General features: G+C 34.0%; 1 protein-coding gene and 1 long non-coding RNA gene across 6 annotated transcripts; one reads left to right on the forward strand and one right to left on the reverse strand.

The window, feature by feature from the left end:
• Positions 1-39: 39 nt before the first annotated feature.
• On the reverse strand, positions 40-22,220 carry LOC408583 (tropomyosin). Of its 5 annotated transcripts, none has more exons than XM_026446337.1 (6): positions 21,940-22,220; positions 19,142-19,301; positions 18,686-18,811; positions 7,987-8,120; positions 5,190-5,307; positions 1,091-1,181 (listed from the first exon to the last, which is right to left on the reverse strand). In XM_026446337.1, exons 2-6 carry the CDS (start codon positions 19,253-19,255, stop codon positions 1,107-1,109), a joined length of 567 nt encoding a protein of 188 aa, XP_026302122.1. In that variant the 5' UTR covers positions 19,256-19,301; positions 21,940-22,220; the 3' UTR covers positions 1,091-1,106. The 5 variants fall into 5 exon arrangements, with proteins under 5 accessions (XP_026302120.1, XP_026302122.1, XP_026302123.1 ...); XM_026446338.1 differs by having other exon boundaries at positions 21,936-22,075; XM_026446335.1 differs by lacking the exons at positions 1,091-1,181; positions 5,190-5,307; positions 18,686-18,811; positions 19,142-19,301; positions 21,940-22,220 and adding exons at positions 40-190; positions 5,962-6,079; positions 17,101-18,431.
• On the forward strand, positions 14,079-15,045 carry LOC102654916. The gene is made up of 2 exons (XR_003306545.1): positions 14,079-14,765; positions 14,873-15,045. It is a non-coding gene; the product is annotated as an uncharacterized LOC102654916 (long non-coding RNA).
• Positions 22,221-22,690: the final 470 nt, after the last annotated feature.

Below are 22,690 nucleotides of genomic sequence, written 5' to 3' on the forward strand. Positions count from 1 at the left end.
TCAAAAGGGAGAGAGGGGAGATACCAGCACATTCGTCCTTATTAAACAAGCTTTTAGCCTTAAGTTGAAGGAAAAAAGTAAAAAAAAATGAACAAATAACACATGCACAAACTACTTACCCTTCTGAAAGTTCCGCCTTCTCCTCGGCGCGCTCGAGATCTTGTTCCATCATGACTAGTTTTCTGGCAACCTGTGATCAACAGCCACACGTGTCATGCGAGAAAGCAAGGATGATAAGGATTAAAAAAAAAAAAAAGAAAAAAAAAGAAAAGAAAAAGAGACGAACAAAAAAAAATAGAAAGAAAATTCAAGTAAAATACAAGAAAACAAAAAGTATATCGTAAACGCATGCAAATTATCCGGTCTCCTCCTCTTTTCCACCAGGTCCACCAGGCTACTTGATCGTGACTTAAATCTTGCTCAAACTTTCTTAAAAAAATTTTTTTATCCGAGAGAATGGAATTCTATTAAATCGTATTAGATTGAAGTAGATTATAAATTATAAATGGCATTTGCAAATTAAATTGTTGCTTTCCATTCTCTTAGATTTATTAATTCAAAGAGAAATCTTAATTATAAATATAAAAAATCATATTTTTTACTTGTTTAAATTCTCCTCCTTCATCTTTACTAGAATACTGAGGTTTATATATATATATATATATATATATATATTTATATAGTGAGATTTCTCTTTTAAAAGCAACACATTTCGATCAAAATGTACGATCGATCCGTGACGCCAATCGCAATTGATTACGAATCAACTTGTAACTTCCTCCAATCGATAAAACTCTTCAAAACTCTTCCTAATAAAAAAAAAAAAATCAAGAGACAACAATCAAACGAACAAACAGTTAACATGTGTTAGACACTTTCACGCGTGATTATATATCATTAATCATCATAAACACGTATGAACAATGTCTCTGCGTGTATACATATAGTAAAGTGCACAACCCTATGGATTGTACACGTGATAAAACACAACTAAAAATAAGAGGATACAACAAATTGGCGATCGTTGACGCACGCTTGAAAAAAAGGCAATGTTAATGCAAAAAAAGGGTGTGAGTATTCGATTTTTTTCTTTGAAAAACAGATGCTTACGACTCTCCAGCTTCGGCACGTTCCTCGGCACGTTCTAGATCGGCCTCAACCATGGCCAATTTACGGGCGACCTGTATAAACGACACATACACACGGTTTTTTCCTTATGTTCCCTTTTTGTCTTTTTCTCTCTTCTGCAACACCTTAGGGTTCTTTCTCTTTTTCTCTAACTCTTTTCGTTTCGCCAATCCGTGTCTCGCGTGTGTCTCGAAGCCGGCATCTGGGCCAAGATCGACGATCTCGCGTCTCGATCTTACTACCGTCACAGCCTCACAGTCGAGATCAACGCGATTCCGGACCGGCTCGATGTCGGTCTACGAACTGGAAGAGTTCCAGCTCCTTTTGTGTCTAACTTGCGTTCGATCGATTCGGTTAAGTCTGGTTTTCTTGCAACATTACCCTTGAACGTGGCGAATTTCTAAAGATAAACGCGATCCGGATGAGTGGAATTGTTTGATGGTTGATCGATCGGTATTGCTTGATTGATTTCCAAGCTTTAATGGAATATAAAAAGTTTGATTAAAGTTACACTAAGTGAAACTAATGGATAGTATACAATTTCTTTTTTGAGTTTTTTTAAGAAATTGGATGATATGGAATTTTTTATATAATATTATTCGAAGAATTTTGTATTTAAAAAACTGTGTAATCGTTTCATTAATTATTTACAATTTATATTAGCTTTAAAGATAAATTATATAATAATATTATATATTATATTAAATGCAACAATTGTCTAAATATATTGGTTGATAATAATATAATAATAAACAATAGAGATAAAATTGAATTGTATAAAAATATGTAAGCATATAGCTTCCAATTATATTAATTTAGGAATATATCGAGTTTTTTGATCGGTCGAAAAAAATTATTTCCATTTGCATTATGAAATCAATTCCGATCCAAACTTTTTTCTCGTTCCACCATCAAACAAGATATTCCGTTTTCGATTCTGGCACAATTCTATACATTTTTTCGGTCTTATCTTTTCGCGGAATGCCAATCGTCTATCCTTGACCAACTGGAACGAACAAATCGAGTCAAAAGATGGAATCTCTTAATCGTCTTCCTATTCGTTTGCAAATGTTTCAGCAGCAGCTCGCCAACTTGTCTCACTTGGTTAAGGGGTTAATAGTATTCCGTGTTCTTGCGAATCCCATTCGTGATGGAATCGCAAATATTGAACCAGTGAAACACTAACCGTGAAACGTGCCTCGAACCATTTCATTCGTCCGCTCGGCGAGAAACGAATAATTTAAAATACGTTTAACTTTGCGACAACGTGCACGAAGTCGCGACGGCACAAAGAGGTTTTGAATTTAAAACAAAATTCTAGATAATATCGTATTCGTGTCTCGATCCGGCTGGAACACGTTCGGGTAATCTTTATCGGGGTACCCTCTTCCAGATGTAGAACGCATCTCGCAAAGAGGAGAGAAGCGAATAGATAAGAAACGAAGCGGGAGAAGAGATTTCTGTGTTTCGTTCTTAGAGAGATTGGCACGAATGAATGGAAATACTCGTACAACACGCGGCGACAGCGAGGTCACGGTGGAAAACGAAGGAGAATTTACATGAATATGACGGAATAAAATTGTTCATAGCTCGATGGAATGTCCCTTTCGTTCGTCCACCGACGACCTTTCGTTTCACGCATGCAACTTTGCGAATGTGACGTAAACCCTCGAAGAAGTGTTTATTCACGTGAATCGTTCGATCGTTTCTCTGTGAATCTTTTTTTTTTTTTTACATAGAGAATCTCGAAGAAAAGTGTATAGACATGAGAATTTTTGATTTGAAAAATAAGTTCTTTCCATGTTCTTTGAATCGTGGTTTTCGATAATAGATTTCTAAAGTTCTTTTGTTTTTTTAAAGAAGATTAAAAGTAAACGTAAATTTAATGATCGTAATACAATTAAGATATATTACTATAAATATTCAAAGATTTGAAAATTCAATTTCTACGATAAATTTGTACATTTTTTTTTATAAATTTCTTGGCATTAATTATCGAAATTTTCTAGAAATACATAACAAAAAAATATGTCTGATGTGAAATAATCGTTAAATAGAACTAAAATGATTATATCTAATTGAAATATTGAAATAAGCATTAGAATTCGCGAAATCTCGAAGAAAATTTATTTTGAGGCGTTATCAGTATGACGTAATCATATCAAATTTACCACTTAATGAAAGTTTACGTAACATTCGCAAATCCTAGAGACAGAGGGCCAATCAATGATAAGCAATTATTATATATGGTTAAAATAAAAAAATAAATAAAAATCGTCGGTTAGGATTCGCCTCTGTCACTCCGTCTGCAATAATTGTTACGCAGTTAGAAGGGGCAAGCGTTTGAGATTCCACTGTAATCGATAAGATATCACTGCAAACATTAAGAAACCAATATTGCAAAACTTGATTAGTTTCGATACTTATTAATCCAACGACATTTTAAAAAAAATTATGAATGTGATTTTGTTATTGGGAGAGGATATCGACGCGTTGAAGTTACAACGATACGTTTTTAATTTAAATAAATTTGTGCTGGAGAATCATCGACGATATGAATTTCGTAAAAACTATCCATTATTCGTTGTGCAAGATTCTTTCCATTTGAATACATCGTGAAATAAATTCAATAGATTTGATGTTGTAATGGAACTTTCTTTTTTTGGTTGTCTAATGTTAGCAAGTGTATTATACGGTATTCGTGGTTCGTTTGTGCTTATCGAACTGTTTTTTTAACTGTATTAGAAAATTTCGTTTCGTAAATTATTATAATTTTATTATGCAAGACCAACTCTTGCAGCATGAAAATTTATTCAAAATTGCATAAAAAATATATATAAAATATTATAATACAATAGAGACACTATTCTGAGAAAAAAAGAAAATGAAAATTATATAAAATAAATTATAATATTAAAATATTTAATAATCTTTGTAACTTCGACGTCGTCACGTAACACCTACCATAACAGATGGATTTTGCAATTGGGATATTTCTGAGCTACGTTCCGAATTCCACAAAAAACGAAAATGGGGAGTCTTTGGACAAAAGCAGCACCATTTTAATCGCGTAGGAGACCGAGAAACATATAGTCTTATTCGTATCACAACACAGAACGCGTCAATCATATTTTGCGGAACCAGTTTCCGGATTAAACAAACCGAACTCGCGGATCTATCGATATTCATCAAATTTTCCGTGTATAATCGAGAAACGATGATTTTTTATATGCAAATTAAATTTTTATTTATTTATCTTTTATTTACGAAACTGGCACTTGAAACTTTTTTTTTTTTTCGTTCTTTCCCTTTTTTTCTTTTGGTTCCAACAAACACTTGGAAATCACAGATATACAGCGGTTTTAATATTAAATCGCGCTCAAAACACCTGACATATTATTATTCATACACTGATATTATTCATATACATGTATCACTATTCATCTTATTCTTTTTTTCTTTCTTTTATTATTTCCGAAAAAAATTATTTTATTCAAACACTGCACTTCTTATACGATTGATCGTATTTCACTTACTTGACAAAATCACAGACGATCAATAATCATTTATTCCTTCCGTTCTTTACTTTCTTTTTTTTCTTTTTTCTTTTTTCTTTTTTTTTTTTTTGTTTTGTTTATGTTAAATCACTTTCAGCAAATTAAGACATCCAACCCCGTTTTGCTTCGTAGTTTATTACGAATTTTACTATCGATAAAATTTTATTCTGATCGAAATATTTTTCTGGAAACAACATATTCGAACGATTCAAGGAAAAATCGAAATACGTAATGTCGATTAGATTAAATTATCGAGGACGAATATCGCGTTTACTTTATATCGATTAATACGATTGAATAGATTCTTTTTTTCGTATTTTACAGCCACGGTGATTTCGAACACACAAAGAGAAGACAGAAAGTTATGGGGTTAGGCACTATTATCTCGACTATTAACTAGGAACCATCATCATCATCATCATTATCATTATTATTATCATCATTATTTTTATCATGATTATTGTCACTGAAGCCATCACGCTTGTCAGTCGTGGGCTCGCGAACCTCATCGTATTTCTTGTCAGCTTCTTCAGCAAGGAACCTGGCCTCCTTCAGCTGATTTTCTAGGGCATCCATGCGCTCTTCATCGGCCAAACTGCGATTCTCGAGAATCTTGCGGGCTCTTTAATAATTATCACAAAGAATCGGGATTAACATACATTACGAATGGAAATATCGCTGGAAGGAAAAATTTTTTTTAGATTATCGATCGTTGTCTCGTTTAGAGATATGGGATTTCGTGTTGACTGGTTACGGCACTGCTCTCCAGCTACCTGCTCGAGTTACTACCTGAAAAGATTTACCTGTGGGAGCGAATTCGATGATTTATTTTGACGAGCCTTCGTGTTCTACAGAGAACTTTTATTCCCTCGAAAAGCGTGATATAATTTTATTTCGTAATTCTTATGAAATATTTTGACATTTTGCAACGAAAACCTGTTGAACAAGTTATTTTCTGTCCTGTGATTGATTTTAAATTCAATGAACTAAATTAATATACATAATTCTTCCTATCAATTTTAATTCAAACTTTCTCTTAAAATATTTAATTGAAAATCTTATTAAAAGAGTATTGGAAGAGAAAACTTGGCCAGAGTTTCAAAATTTAAATTTGATTTATGTTACAAAAATATAAATTTTAATGAAATTCTCGAAATCAATAACGTTTAAAATTTATAAAGTGAATCTCAATTCGTCAAAATGAATATAGAATTCGCTTCCATACGATTGCCGCGAAAATATTGTTTTTTTTTTTGTTCGCTGGTACATGACCCACCTCCTCGTATTTTTTATCCGCCTCCTCGGCGATCAGTTTAGCCTGTGCTAGCTGCTGCTCCAACAGGGATACCCGGTCATCTTCCATATTGGTACGGTTTTCGAGTGCCTTGCGTATCCTAGCGATCGATTATCATTCGACTTTTAGCACCGGTTTGGTCGCCGTTGAAAGAAAAATCATCGACATATGAAAATTTCTTTTTTGCGGTCGCGAAAAAACTATCTTCCAATTTTTCAACATGTATAGGCATTTAAATATAAAATTAAAAATCATTTTTTTATTTAAGCTACGATATTTTTCAAGCATTTATTATCTAGATATTTCTAAGAATTATAAATAAACATTAATTTTTGAAAATATTATTTCGAAAAAAAGAATTTTATTCATATCGTTGTTCAGACAACTCGCGTAAAGAATTTATTTCGAGTCGCAAAAGCGATGATAAAATATCGTTCTTGACGATAAAATTTGCTAATTCTTCTGATGATTATCAACTTCCTTTCCCGGGATAAGGAATCAAGAAAATCATCTCACGTGTTATCAATATCTATACTATTTTATATACGTTTTAAATCAATTATGAATCTGTTTTTATGAAGTTTCAAAATCACGATTTAGTCAATAATTTTTATCGATTTTTTAACAATAATCGGGATTTGATTTCTGAATCGATCAATAAGAAAAATTATAATGAAAAATAATCTCGAAGTTCTTTCAACGTCGAAAAGTTTAATCCTATTGATAAATAATATCACGTACGTCGATCGAAATTCGAAAACGAAAGAGCATGTTGACGTTTCTCGATCAGATTGAATTGAAATGTATAAATATGAGAAAAACAAAGTGTTCCATATTTCTATAATCAAATAATCAAGTGTTAATTAAATTTAACGCTCGCGTAATATGTAATTGCATCATATTCTGAAACAAGTCTATCGATAATTAACCACTTTACGCGAGCTAATGAAAATGCACGGTTCATAAAATCAGTGTAATTGCTAGTTCGCAAGCAACCTTGGATATGTAGTGTGTAATTCATGTCTGGGTGCGGGTTCCATTATCATATAAATATAACCTATTTCAAGATCTATATTCGGCGCGGTATTAACCGCGAAACATTACAATACAGTATTGTGCGATTATTTATAGATAGATAGAGAACATAAGATCATTCGAGAATATATTGCTGGCTCTTTCGTTTCGATTTCTTTAAACGTACAGATTTGCTTTCCTTTTGGAGTAATGTACGACATCTTTCATATTTCATTTCGAGTGATCGATATTTATTTTTGAAATTATTGTAATAGTAATTTGGTTAAAATTAGAATTTACTTATTTGAGCAAAAATTATAAAAATTGTTTTCATTTTTAAACAAAAGATATAATTTAATTATTCTAAATAATTAAATATTATTTTATTGGATTCTAAAAAATTTTCTCACAACAAAATTAATAATATTTTATAGATGAATAAATTCAATTTCCTTTACAATAATTTCAATGGAAAATTCAACGTGTTAGCTACAATATATTTATTTTATTTTAATTTTCACATTGAGGAATTATATGTTAGTCTAATACTTATAAGATATATTAAGAATAAAATAAGATATGAAGAATTAAAAATCTTTAGCCATCACGTTAAAGTCTCATAATCTCATAGAGGATAGACAATAATAACCCATCACAAAAATTCCATTTTCTTCATTATACTTTCTAATGAGATTATAACTTTCAACTTTCAGTTTCATTAACAAATTCAACGCCAATCTTATAAATATCGAAAAAAATATGAATCAAACTTTTACTTATGAATCAATTGAAGAAGGAAGTTGTTATTATCTGTCCATTGAGTTACATAGTCACTGTAGTGAACAATTTCTTTTTATAAATCTTTTTATAAATATCCATCGATGTGCGTAGCAAAAAAGATACGTCAACGAACGGGTATTTATAAGATTTACGTGGTCGTACGTGCTCCAAGTATTATTGCGGAGAAACTATAGAAATGTGGAATTCGTTTACCGTTCGCTCTCATCCGCTGCTTGCGACGCCTCTGCCAATTTAGCAGTGGCCGTTGCAAGGCGTTCCTCCGATCTCTCAAGATCCTCCTCCAACAATTGGATACGACGATTCAGAGCGGCTACTTCGGACTCAGCCTATAAAAAAAGAAAAAAATATTTTTAGGTCAAAGATCTTTTAAATAATATTTAATTTTTGAAATTCATATTTCTTTATCTTTTTTTTTTGTTTTTATTTTGACAAATAGATAAAAAATATTTATTGTTATTCGTGTACATTTTAAGCGATACTGTGACATTTAAAAACATTTGCATTGATAAAAATTATGATAGTGAAAGGGTTTAACTTTATGAATGACACATCCTCATTATATACTTCCTCTTTATAGTTGTAAAAACAATAGTTCCAATTTTTTAACTGGTGAGTTACAAGGTTGTAATAAATTCATTAACGTAATGTAAACGAACAAAGTTAAGATTAAACTTTAGATAAGTTATCGTCATTGATTGACAGAGACTGCATCGATTATTTTTAATTCGATACAGATTTTCTCAATTTTTTTATCCTTGCATTTCAAAAGAACGAAGAAAAGAACGAAATAAAAAATAATAAATATATAAAAAGGAGAAAATTATTTCTAAAGAAAAAAATAAAAAAATAAAAATTTACCGATCACGATCACATAACACGTGATTAGGATTCGCAATTAGGAACGAATCAGTCGCGAGATCGCCAAGGTCTTTACTCCGTTCGCATATCAATGACCCTAGCTTCCTTCCTTTAGAGCTCGTGCTCATAGCTACAATTGATTTAATTGAATGGACGTTTTTCGCAGCATCCACGTGAATTTTCACGCGAGTAACCTCGTATTCCTCTTTAAAAATGAACGATTGTCTCATAGAAAATCATCAATAATCATGAAATAAACAAAATTATATTTATTTTATTTAATTTAAAAAATAGCTTAACATGAATTAAATATCTAACATAAAACTTAATTTCGAATAATTATATTCATATAAATTTCTATTTTATTTCATGATGTGATTTTTATTAGAGAAATCGTTATTTTTTAGAGATTTTCCACGGAGACGTTAGTTAAATTTCCGTTTAGAATAATTTTCTATGAAATTAGCATTCTTATTTTGTATATCATATAATATATTATATATTTATTTTAAAATATTTTCTCATTAAATTATTATATAAAAGAACTTTATGTATTATGATAAATGAAATTTATCAATATATTTTTTTTAATTAGTTACTTCTAGTATCGTATCTTTATCGATAAATATTATGATTCATACTCATAACAAATAAACAATTTCTAAAGGAAATTACATTTGTAAGAATTAAAAGTTTAAATTACTCTATTCAGAATAAACTCTATTATATTACAATACAAAAGATGATTAAAACATTTTCCAATTAAAACTCGAAATTGTAACTCATTCAAAAGATAGTCTCATCGTTTTACTGCATTACGTCAAACGAACCATGCTCGCCCTTACAAATGTAAATTGCTTAACGCTTGATTACGTGTGTATTTGTCTCTACGCAATTCGAGGCTCTTGTCCTCGTTTGCGGCTGCACCTGCATCGATTGTACGCCGAGCGGATAAATCCCAATTCAATGTGCGTGAACCAGGCATTGCCCGCGCTTTCATACACGTGCCACTCTTCGATCACACACCACCAACATTTCACATCCGGACTGATTCGACAAGCCTGTACTCCTCCTTGACGGATGACGCATAGAAATTGAACGAAAACAACGATAACGAGAACACCTTTAGTGATTCTGGTTATCATATCTTTCGTAGAATTGATTAATACCATTGCCTTCATTTATGCAATATGCGAAAAAATAAACAATTTTGAAATCGATGATGAAAGACAAACAATTCGTATAATTGGAGTTCACAGATTGATTCTACTATTTATTATTTCATGATTAGATGATAAAAATTTTCATTCAGATCTTGCCTAACATAACTGTAATTTGTTTTGTAGTGCAAGCAATTATGTATATAATTTATAATAGTTTACAATATTGCTTTAAATCAATGATTTAATAACAATTGAAAATTTAAATTGTATTAATAATAACATAAATTAAGGCAATGTAAACAAACCCGAAAGTTATATTATCATAAACTTCATTGATATCATTGTTCCTTCTATTTAAAATGATTCATACAAACCGGAGGTTACGCCTATGCCTGTTCGTACAATGTTATAATTCGTATCCAGACCATATAGTTGGTTAAATTACCGACCGGAATAATCCGTTACGGTGTGTAATATTTTAACTTGGCGCACGAGCCACTTCCGGTCTCGCGTATTTCCGTTATAGAACCGATCAATCGATTCTATCAAGCTGTGCATCTATGATTCTGCGTTCGGAAGAAACCGACACGCCCACGCATACTGGCACAGTCGAACAGGTCTCGTCGATCGTAGGTAATGTTGGTAAGTGTGCCAAACTTCCGCTAACGATCACCCTCCCGTTACCTCCATTACGTTCTGTTAATTCGACACGATTCTACTACTGTATTTACATGTTATTTAGATGAATTTATTTAACAATACTTTAAAAAATTAAGTGAATTAATTTTATTTTTTTATTTTCCTATAATCGTTGAAAAGAAAAATTACTTTTAATTTTTAAAAATTATTGTATTGTATTTATTTTTATTAATATTTCATCCTCAATAGCAATTAAACGTTATTTTCTAAAAACTTTTTTTAAAAAAAAATTGATTTGAGATGAAAAATTATTATAGTTTTAATATTACAACGGGAATTCTAAGTAATCTAATCCGAATTTCAGACAAAGTAACGGTATTCAATTAATTTGCAAGATCGCTTTTTTTTCAAAAATGAAAAAACATTAGATCGGATTCAGAAATGAAGAAACATCATACGCTAATATTTTCTAAAAATCTATCATAAACTTTAATTACCAATCAAAAATATATCATCGATCGATCAATTGCTAATATATTAAAATCAATAAAAATTACATTATTAATGGAGTACAAAGATGGATGGATCGAAGTTTATTTGTTTATTAATAAATCTATCCCTAGGATGAGGACAATCAAGGTTCGATTATATAAACTTCTCAATAAAAGAGACGCCACGTGCTGTCGTACAGCTCGTACGTAATATCACTTTCACGATACGCGCTAAATCTGTCGATGTCGGATAAATCAATGAACCGAACCCGCGGTATTATACCACGAGATAAATCTTCACAATGTGGCGGGCGCTGGTTATCTAGTTTCTATTAGACGAGAGAATGAAGAAGAAGAAGAAGAGAAAAGGAAGAAAAATGAACGGGGGAGCTGCATACACGGCAGTGCACTTCATTGCTCAATGACAAAAGCTTGTTAGTGAAGCTTCACCGAGCTTCTATTCGTTGGCCTTTTAGGACGGCGACACGTCAGCGGCAGAAAACGAGCAACGTCACTGGAAATACATACATTGACATTTTTCGGAGACTATCCAAGGTTAATCTGCAAGATATAATCGGCAAGGAAAATGGCCTTTGTTACTGTAAATGGTTCCTTGCAATTGTTACTGAGATTTACTATGATTTATGAGAGAGAGGATTATTTAGGATAATTGTTTAGAATGAATTAAAAGATGTATATTGTGCTGACTTTTCATATTTTTAAGATAAATGATCTTTCTGTATAATTTAAAATTTATGACCTTTATAAAATTTGTATGCTTCATTTATAATATTATTTATTAGAGATTATTTATTAGTGGATTGAAATGAAATTTCAAAAACAAACAATAAATATAATATGATATAATATAATAATAAAACAAAAATAATTTTTTTCTAAAATACTTTTTTAATATGGAGCATTCTTAGACATTCTATATATTTCTGTTTTACAAAAAAGAAGATGATTTGATTATTTTTTTCATCAATGATTTTGCCAAAATTAGTCACAACGAAAGAATAGGATATTAAAGTTTATGATAGATTTTCTTGACAAGGGATGAAAAGATTTCCATAAGAAAATAAAACATTCAATCTTGTAGCTTTAGATAATTTTAAATGTCATCTGGATAAATAATACGTGACAGATATATGGTTATATATATATATATATATATATATATATAGAAATAGTCAGTAATGTCTTCTTAGTACAAAAAAAAGACAAACAATGGTTTTTGATGCGTAAGCATGCGTTAAATAGAATTGGATACGAATTTTTTGTGTCAATGCTCATCTTTGAAATTTCAATAAGTCAATCATCTAATAGATTCTTGAAACTTGATCATGAATTCGATTACTGAAAGCATTATAATAATCGAAAAGAAAAAAAAATACAGATAACTCGTAGAGATTGAAATTTGACTTTGAGAGAGAAATGTTTAAATTTAAAATCATAAACACAGAAAAAAAATAGAAGATTAAAGCCATTGTGTTTAAATAATTTGAATGATATATATTATTCGTAATATTTGAATATTTTATATACTAGAATATTTCCAGTGACTACCTTTACTAGAAGCTATGCATATTACGTTCCACCAGTCTGCCAGTAAAAAAGAAAAGAGCAAAAACAAGATTGTGGTGTAAATCCGTTAAATCGAGGCTGATGAACGCTTACCTAGACTACACCCTCGCTCTTCATCGATCTTTCTTTTATTAATATACACATTGCACACTTATATTTATGAGGTGTGTATAAAATACTTTTTAAATAAACTACTTTATATTTTTATTCAATTTTTCATATTCTTGATTCATAACGAAATAATTAAAAAACATAAATTAGACTTTTTTTTTACACTTGACATATAATCAATGCAAATGTAATTGCCCTAAAAAACTTATCAGATCATGTTGTGGAAGTAATATTACAGAAAGAACTTTGCATATGCGAATCGTATGATCATATACATAAAAATCGACCAACAATCCCGCATGCTTTCATGCGAATGATATGACATGGATAGATGTCAGCTTGAAAATGAGTGATACGATCGGTTAAGAATTAAGCGATTAACGGTTTAACGCATTTCATTAATTATTAATTCTTGATAAATAACTTTACTATGTTTTTCGAAATATAGAGTTATTTAGTAAAGACTCAAGGATAGAAGAAATAAGTTTTCAAGTAAGTCCTCTTGTTGTATCAAGAATGTCTCGAGTGTGAGTCGAGTCGGTATCCCTTCTATACCCCCTGGCTGCCCTCTCCAGAGGCACAACCCAGCCTGACGACGACGTGCCTGACACTCACGATCGATCCTATAGCTGTGTGGATGCCGGCTCTGGCGTTTTGTGTAAAAGAGAAAAGATTTTTATCGGAAGTCCATCGACTTCGGGGACGATTGGTGTTCTACATTTTTAAATTAACATGTCGGATGTGACTAACATATCGTTTGATTGATATTATCCATTATCCTTGATAAAAATTTCTCTGACGCGAACCGATCGATACTTTTCCAAACGAATGCCATGAAGTTGAGCACCATATTTCCGGTAAAGACACGCTGCGAATCATATAGTACGAGTTCACAATGAAATTAATCGCAGAACGAGCCGATCACGAGACGAATCAATCGTGTTTAGAATCTGTGCATTTCACATGAATATATATACTAAGCATCCAAATCAACAAAACTCACTGAATTTCTTCCTGTCGTATACTTAATTCATGTCGCTATTCAAGCGTCATATAACAATCAATGGATTTGTAGGATATCGCATAGGTTATGCCACGGAAATAAGTGAAATGAAAGAAAAACTTGAAACATATCCTCGATTAAAAATTTTATATCAGTCGAACTAATTCGTGTACGATGGAACTGGAAGAGATACGGTCATGAGGTAATTTTTTCACTCACTTCCTCGCGGCGTATCACTTCCACCTGCAGCCGCTTCTGATACTCCTCGCACTCGTCCTTGTACTTTTCCATTTCCTCCTTAGTCTGCCTCATTTTCTTCTTGAGCACGTCGAGAAGGGTGCCCTGCACTTGCGTCGACATGCTGCTGAATATTCGCGCGTGTTAGCGTTTTCTCACTTATAAACGTCGCGATTACGAATCTCGTGTATGGATCGAGGTAATATTCGTACTGTAAACAAAAAGTCAAGAATCTAAGATAGCCGGTGAATACGACGTACGAAGACCAAGTATGTCAGGGTACGAGAAACGACCGGTACCCGTGCGAAAGAGAGTTTCGTAGCCTTCGAGCTGTCGTACACTGACGACCACTGGCTGCTGTTGACTGGAAAGCAAGATGGCTGCCCCCGGTCAGGACGCGCATGCGCGCTAACATTGTGCGGACATCAAATAGTCCCTTGCCCTTAACGACGCCTGTTCCAAAATATTTAATAAAAAATTTCCATTTAACCAAGTCGCAATTGATGTTATCATTCAAATGCTTTGTATTTAATCATGTCTATTGTTAAAAACATTCAGTTCATTGATTAATCATTCTTTTTTTCTTTTCATGACCGTGTCACGAAGCGTGATGCGCACGCCAAGTATCGCTACGCCGATCGACGTGTCGTCGCGCGCAGAGCCCCGGAAATACCGCGCCCGTCCCGAGCGCGCCCAACCGTTCGAATGGACGGTCGACAACAATTCCTGCGTTGTTTCACTTCTTCCACTTTTTCATCCGTAATAAGGGGCAATGCACGTTTATTCTACGCATCAATGATAATTTCAAGTATGAACGTAATCTTTCTTCGACAAAATGATCGTTTCTAATAAAAATTGCCGGTTTATATTTTATGACTAAGAGTAAGTATAATGAATGAATGACTCGCAAATTTAAATAATAATAAAGATCAATAGTATAACAGTTATGTGACCTCTAATAATAAACTATATTTTATTATATGTTTCAGAAAAAATTTAATGAAGACACGATTGTAAGAAAAATTGAATATAACGAATTTAAATTAAATAATAATTTAAATTTTAGCTGAAATATATTCCAAGTATATTCCATTATGATATTTAAGCGTAATTACAAATAGTAAATAAGAAATAAATTACATATTCATTAATTTAATATTTTTTTAAAATATACTGCAATCATTTGATTCAAAAATATAGTTTTGAAAAAATCAATTTAATTTATAATGCAGTTTTAACCAAGATTATAAGTTTTATAGTTTAAATGAATTTTATAAAATTTCTTAGTATTTATATTTATTAATTTTAATTTTAATTATTAATATGTGTAACAAATTTAAATTACATTAAAATATAACTATTACTAGCTATCGAATCGTTCATATTTTAAACTCATATTTTATATATAATTGCAAAAAATAAATCAAATATTTTTTAAATAAAAATACAAAAAAGTTAAAAAAATATAAATATAAAATATTAAAAAATGATTGCAATATAAATAAAGTTTAAAATGCATTTTTAAAGAACTAACAGAATCTATTTAATATTCAATTATTCTATTTGAAATTTAAACATTATGCAAATCTTGCATTAATATCGAATTAAATATAATCAATCAAATTTGAATTTTAGAATTTACAGATTCATCCATAAGATGATTATGCGAATAATGCAAGCATAGATGGCAGCACATTGATGTGAAAACGTAGAAAATGTGACGTGTAAACATTGACTAAGATAAGCGGTAAAGAAACGGATCTTGTTTCAAAGGTCGACAATGAATCGCAGACATATTCCAAATTTCCGTGCAATATGTTATGAATATTTTGCAACTTTCTGTTTTGTCACCGGTTTATAAATGCTTATAACGAAACAGATTTGTAAGAACGCATTCCGGGAGCAATGCTTACGCAATGCTCTCTCGAAGTGTCGAATAAAAGAGTTACTAGATCCGTATACTAACAGCCATGTATTTTTAGAATGTTGACGATAACTCTTCATGTTTAACATATTAAGCGCAGGGTATTCGTATTTGAAAATGATTTGCAAAAATATTTTGTATTTATGTATGAAAATAATTTTTTATTTGAATAATTATTTTTAGATTTTTTTAGAAATATTTAAAAAATATTAGAGATTTTTAATAATTATCAAAGAGAAAGAAGAATGAAATTATATGAATCTAAAAAATTTTTACAAATTTTTTCTTGTTGCTGGGTTAAATTATTTCTGAAATATAATTTACAATTAGTGAACTTTCAAATTAGGCAGCATTGCATTCATTGTCATATTTATACCTGTTATATTTATACCTGTCATATACCTGTCATATTTAAACGAAAAATAGGGATTATACTAAAAAAGGATTCGTGAAAACATCATATTGCAATGCACGTTGACGTAAATACGACGATTGTAAATAATTTAAGGATTCGCACTAACTGCAGCTTGGTGTCGGCTAAATAAGAATGCCATTTATCGTACCAATTGGAATCATGTTTAACCCATTGTCTTCGTTCAGTAACCTTATACAATAAGTATTCTTTGTCGGACGATCGAGCATCGTTAAGGCCCGTAAGAAGTCTCGCTGTTAATAATCTCTTAAGTATTATTATATGGCCGCCATAAATAGTAATACATTATTCATTTAACGATAATGTGAACTGATTTCGATTTCCACTTGGCAACGACAGAAATTCCAATGTTTTAATCGGCCTTTCTCTAATCAGTATTCGCGGCGGTCCGATTATTTTCCAGGATGAACGTATAATTAAAAATAGAGAAAACGTATAATTAAAACAGAAAGAGTAATACGAGAGCTGTCTGTTACTTCGTAAACCTATTCAAGCAACGATTAAATGGTCTGTAACGTCACCGTGGGTAACCACTAGATCACCTAACCTAACTGCGCACGTATTTTTAACCCGTTCTCCACCATATAAGGTATCGAATTCATGAAGATTACCTCATTCGACAAAATGTTGTGTAAGTCAAAAAACGCAAGAGACAAAAATATGAACGGTATATGGTTTGAGAGAGAAAGCGAGATTTTGATAGGTGACTATCTTGTTCTGTTATCAATGACCGAATGACCCACAAGAACCCATTGACCGACGTTAAAGCGCATCAAGGTCATATCATGCGGTGACCTTGCACACGCAATTACACATATCTACATACCGGGTACATCAGCATTGTATCATACGATACTGACCCGTTTTAGCTGGTTTCCCATAATATTCTGCAATTCGTTCCTTATGAGACCGAATTTCATCATTGTGTCGCTGGAGAATATAGACCATCCAAAGGCTAATCCAGGATAATCAGCGCATCTTTTTCTTCTTTTAGCTTCTCTTTCAGCTTGTACCTCGGTTCTTTCGCTAGGACATCTCAATTTGGCAAGTTCAGCAAGTTCAGGATCCTCCTCGACATTAGTTGATTCGTCGTCAGAGTTTCCATCACCGCGAGCCCTCGCGACCGCGTGCTCAGGCTCTGGCGAATTTTCATTGTTTCTCTTTTCTTCGTCAGATTCATTTTCGCATATTTCATTTCCACATGATTTTGATTCAGAATTGTCCAATACTTTTTCCATTTTATAACTATCAAAGTTCTCATTTTCGTTTCTTTTGCGAACAAATTGTTCGTGTCGTTCGTCAATAACATCCAGGCTACACTGCGCGAGCCTATGACGGATGTTTTCTTCTCTATCATGCTCAATATTATATTTTATCTTGTTTGAATCTTCATTCGATGTTACATCTTTCGTAGACACCGTGGCCGTCGGATCACGAAGCCACCTCGTGCCGATTGTGGGCACTGTCACCGCAGTGGAACATTCTGTATCGATGACATTGCTTTTTTCATCAAGCTTCGGTGACGTTGTAGTTGTTGATGTTTCATTGTTTCTGATCGCCGTATCTTTAACGATATCAGCAGGGCCACACTGCGCGGGTCCTCTGCTGGAGGCGTCGAGACGTCGGCGCGTAGCGTGTCGCGGATGATGTTGATGACCGCGACGTCTCGTGGTCGACGTCAGAGCTGGTTCCATACTAACCAGCTGCCAACCCTTTACTAACCCCCTTCGTTCCACTACTCTTTTTAATGTGCTCTACGCACCACTATTACTACCACTGCACAAAGTACACCGCCATCTTGTCTGTCACTGTTCGTAACACGTTTCTCACCGCGCCACGCATACGTCTTTTTGTCTCTTTCTTTGTGTTGTATACACACACACACACAGTCCTGACAAGCGAACGCATGCACGAGAGGAGACACGCTGGTCTCCGCTCTCTGCACCGTCCTGGTCTGATTTCTATCTTGCTTTCTCTCTCTCTTTCTCTGTCTATTACTCTATGCTCGATCCAGGTTACCCCTACTACTCGTCAATTACAATACGAAACCGAAGTTTGCCGAGAACCGCCGAACAAACGAAACGGCAGCTTCGCGTACTAACGCTCGACTGTGCGCTTACTTAGCGAGGAATCTACTCATCCCTCGTGAGGCGCTTGCGCACGATTGCTGCGACATCTTATGGCACTTAAACGTCATTACTCTGTCGGTAACAGCACATTGTTTGATAAGAATTGTGGGTTTTCACCTTTGAAAACCGGTTGAGTTTATTTTTTTTACGTTTTTTCGAATGGAATTATTCTTTTTATTCTAACTGAAATGTTTTTACGATGAATTTTTCAATTTTTTTCTAATTTATGTAAATTAAATAAACTCCAATTACTAAAAATATTTAAATATAATTTGAAATTTAAATGATTTAATAATGAATATTACAATTAACTTACGTTTTGTAGCGCTTTATCTTTCTCTTCAAGTTTGGCATTGACCTGCATAAGAGCCTCCTGAGTTTGATCGAGTTCATTTTCAATGGTCTGGATCTTTTTTTGCAAGGCGCGCGCCTCTTCTTCAGCCTTTATTAAACAAAAAAATGTTGTATATCGAATTCATTTATCACAAATAATAATAATAATAATATTTAATCCGTAAAATTATACTGAAGCGATTTATATAGGTACCAAAAAAAAAATCTATAATTAAAATTTTTGAACGCGGTTACCAATCATATATCGCATTTTTATTACGACGCGATTATTCATCGCTATTTTTATTCTGTGCTACATATGAGAGATAAACAGACGTTTACGATATTTTTATATTGTATCAAGTCACTTATAAATTCTCAATTCGTCATAAGTTTTGATTCTTTGTATTATAATAACTTGAAAATGTTGAAAATTTACCTTTTCGGCTCGCGCGTTCGCATCACGAGCTTGCTGTTCGCAGAGCAACGCGCGATCCATCGCGTTGTCCTTCTCCAGCTTCATTCCCTGCATCTTCTTCTTGATCGCGTCCATGGTGGCGGTTTGGTTTGTTCACTCGTTCACGAGAAAAAAAACGTATCTACAACATTATCGGAGCGTCACTATTATCATACTTGCGCTCTTGAATACGTATTCATCATATTGCTTCCCATACACGCTTTATCTTCGATCGACAAAATTGTACTTTTTAATTTTCTCCCGCACCCTGTTCCGCGGAACTCGATCGATTCCCAAGGAGAACGGTCGAGTTCGCGCGCGTTCATCGCGCCGCAGATTTCAATGACCGTGAGACGAATTACGAATGCAATTAACCGCGATCCGTTTTAATCGTCATGCTTTTTCATTTTTCTTCGACATCTTTATTTTTTCTTCCATTTCTTTTTTTTTTTTTTTTTTTTTTTCATTCTAACATCTCACTTGTCCTTAGAGACATGGCAGTGATAATTGTGGAGGAAATCGCACAATTCGACAGAGAATTCGCGCAAGTTCTCGCTATGCGGACAGCATGCATCGAAGTATAATTAGCGAACGACCGGATATCCTATTTATAGAGGCAGGTTCTTGCTCAAGAAGGCCCGGGCTCTGTACCGTGTCCGTATATATAAAATCAAACGTCTTCGCTGCTCCGAGGCGTCTTTCTTCCTCACTCGTGACGTCAGGCATTCAGGTATGCGATCCTACAGGACGAACCGAGGCGAAACCAAGGAGAAGATCCTTCGCGGGTATGCTTTCGCATTTTATGCGCTCGTTTCGTTACACGAGCGAAACCGATGCATCGCGAGAAGAGGGAGAGACCAATATGGTCAACAGGATAGAGCCACGAACAGGTTAATTTTCTTCGTGGAAACATTCCAGACATTGTTTCCTTCGGACACTCCTACCAATACTGTTTTTAGAATCGTGTTTTCTTTTTGGATCGGTCAGGAGTGAAATTTTAATCGAGGACATCATTCTTTGATCTTTCTTTAGTTTTTAAGATTTGAAAGTAAAATTTAGTATTCAAGTAAAAAAGAAGAGAATAAAGTTCTTCGGTGTATTGGATTGCATGAATTCTTGCATTCGTATCATATCTTCTATATGAGCGAGTATGTACGATTCCTGGCTTACTGGTAATCAGAGATACCAGGTATGTAAAGGAGAGAGAGAGAAAGAAAGAGAGAGAAAAAAGAAACAGAGTTCCAACCAGTTCAAAGAAACAGAAATTCTAGACATAATGCTCCGAAGAAGTGAACCCCTTCGCGTCATCACTTCTCCTTTACTCTGTTGGAATTTAAATACCATCTAACCTAAATCGATGACACCATTATTTTTATCATACTAAATGTAATAAAATCACGAAAACAAAATATGAAATTTAAAAAATACAATATAATAACTTTCGTTCTGGATTATAGATTTTGACGAAGTCAGACCTACCGAAAGTTACGGAGCACTCGGTCGAAATAACTTTGGATAAAAAATAAGCCGAGCTGCCGGATTGTAAAGAAGCTTGTATCAAACGAGAGGGTTATTTTTACACGCGAGAGGAGAGGGTGGAATCGTCGCTAGCCGCCTGCCGTCGAACCTTTTCGGGTTACGCATAGCCGAGTTTCGTTACTCCATTCGGATCGGTGTCTTGTTACGTTCGAAAGAAAATTTTCCTCCCTACCTTGGTCTACTATCGTTACGATTTCTGACACTTGATCTGGAAATTTTTCTGTACACAATCCACATACGTTACGAATGAAGATTGTTCCACATCTCTTTTGGAGCAAATAAGAAATTTGTCTGTAAAAGAATACGACCTAGATCATGAAATAGAAATTGAATATTTTTATAAATTTATACGATTAAAATAAAACACAAATATAACGAGTTGCGGAGCTAGTGATTTTTGACCTATCATCGTCAACCGATGCCAACAGATGAATCATGGGTGATTCTAGGATCGCACGATTGCTCTGACGATTTCATCGACCCTCTGCACAGAATATTAAAAAAGAAAGATAATATAGAGCAACGCGTGCATTCGTTCTTTCGAGAATTCGTTATCAGCGAGCGTCCGGAACAACAGCGTGACCGCGATCTGCTATCTCGTAGCTAGAAATTCCTGTCTACTCCCGGTACAACCAAGGAGATCGGTAGTCTGGGACAATGTTGTCACAGCGGTTACGCGTGAATACTTGAAATTTTTCATGAGTCACACGCACATATTTCTGATATCACCGTGGCTGCACGATGGGTGTGCGAACATCAAGTCGCGGGCCACCACGTTGCGAAACGAGCGCCGAAATTTGCATAATAACCGATCGTTTTTCAAACTTGCCTTCGTGGAATGCGGGCGTATTTCGATATACGTTCCAGTTACGACAATTTAACGATCAACTTAATGTGTCTACCAATCGAAAAAGAGACGAAAGGCCCAAGACAAGCCAAGTTTCATTTATCACTTGGTTCAACTGCAAAAACGAAATCTCTCACGATCTACGAGATCACCCGCCTCTATTCGAATTGTTCCTTGATCCCTCTTCACTTTTGTGTATGCACACACACATCACTTTCCTCGTTCACACAAGGCGCACACACAAGCACACACCACATACATGATTTTAAAGGGAACTAGAGTCACGATCGTGCGGATCCAGGAAAGGTCCTGAAAGAAACGCGAGGTCGAGAGGCAAAAACTCGTTGTGCATCGGACGTGGTACGGACTGAAAAAAGTGCACATGCTTACTCACGGGGCAAGTATTCAGGTTCGTTCGTCGTCTGGGATGCGTCTGACTCGCAGGCTAAGTCTCGACTGGCCGCTGAAAGCTTCGGCTACAACCGTTCGTCGTGGCTCCCACCTTTTCTCGCGGGCTTCTCTCCTCGCGATCGTAAAAGACGAAAATGACGTCGCTTCGCCAGGATGCGGTTCTCTCTTTCTCTCTCTCTCTCTCTGCCTGTTGCTCCTTCTCGTTCCCGAACGTTGTATCCCTACCACCATCGAGAGATGGTGCACACAGAGAGATCCACGCTCAAGATTTTCTACGTACGGGCCTGTGAAAACGTACACCGCACCGCGGAATTTATCTTTAGAATCGGCGATGATTCGACGCCGATCGGGCCGATGCTTATTTTCACTCTGCGCCCTGGACCTCTTCTTGACCAACGTGATGCCGCGAAATGGAGAACTGATATGGACGAGAATTGATATTCGATTCATTTCGTAATTAAAGTACATTTATGAGGCTCGTACGATTTTTAAGCAAAAAGAATTGATCCTGGATATCAAAGAAGGAACCAGCTTCTTTGGAAAAGGATTCTTTGTAATGGAATGATAATAGTTACGGCTTAAAAAAAGTATTAGTTTGAGAAATTCGATATCTTACAGATACAGATTATAGAAGAGATGATAATAATAATATAGAGTTGGATGGATTTCAGTGAAGTAGCAAAATGATCGAATATCTCTAATATAAATTTTTACAAAATATTAGAAATTGTAAT

Source organism: Apis mellifera, linkage group LG1, assembly GCF_003254395.2.
Source record: "Apis mellifera strain DH4 linkage group LG1, Amel_HAv3.1, whole genome shotgun sequence".
Taxonomy (NCBI): Eukaryota; Metazoa; Arthropoda; class Insecta; order Hymenoptera; family Apidae; genus Apis; species Apis mellifera.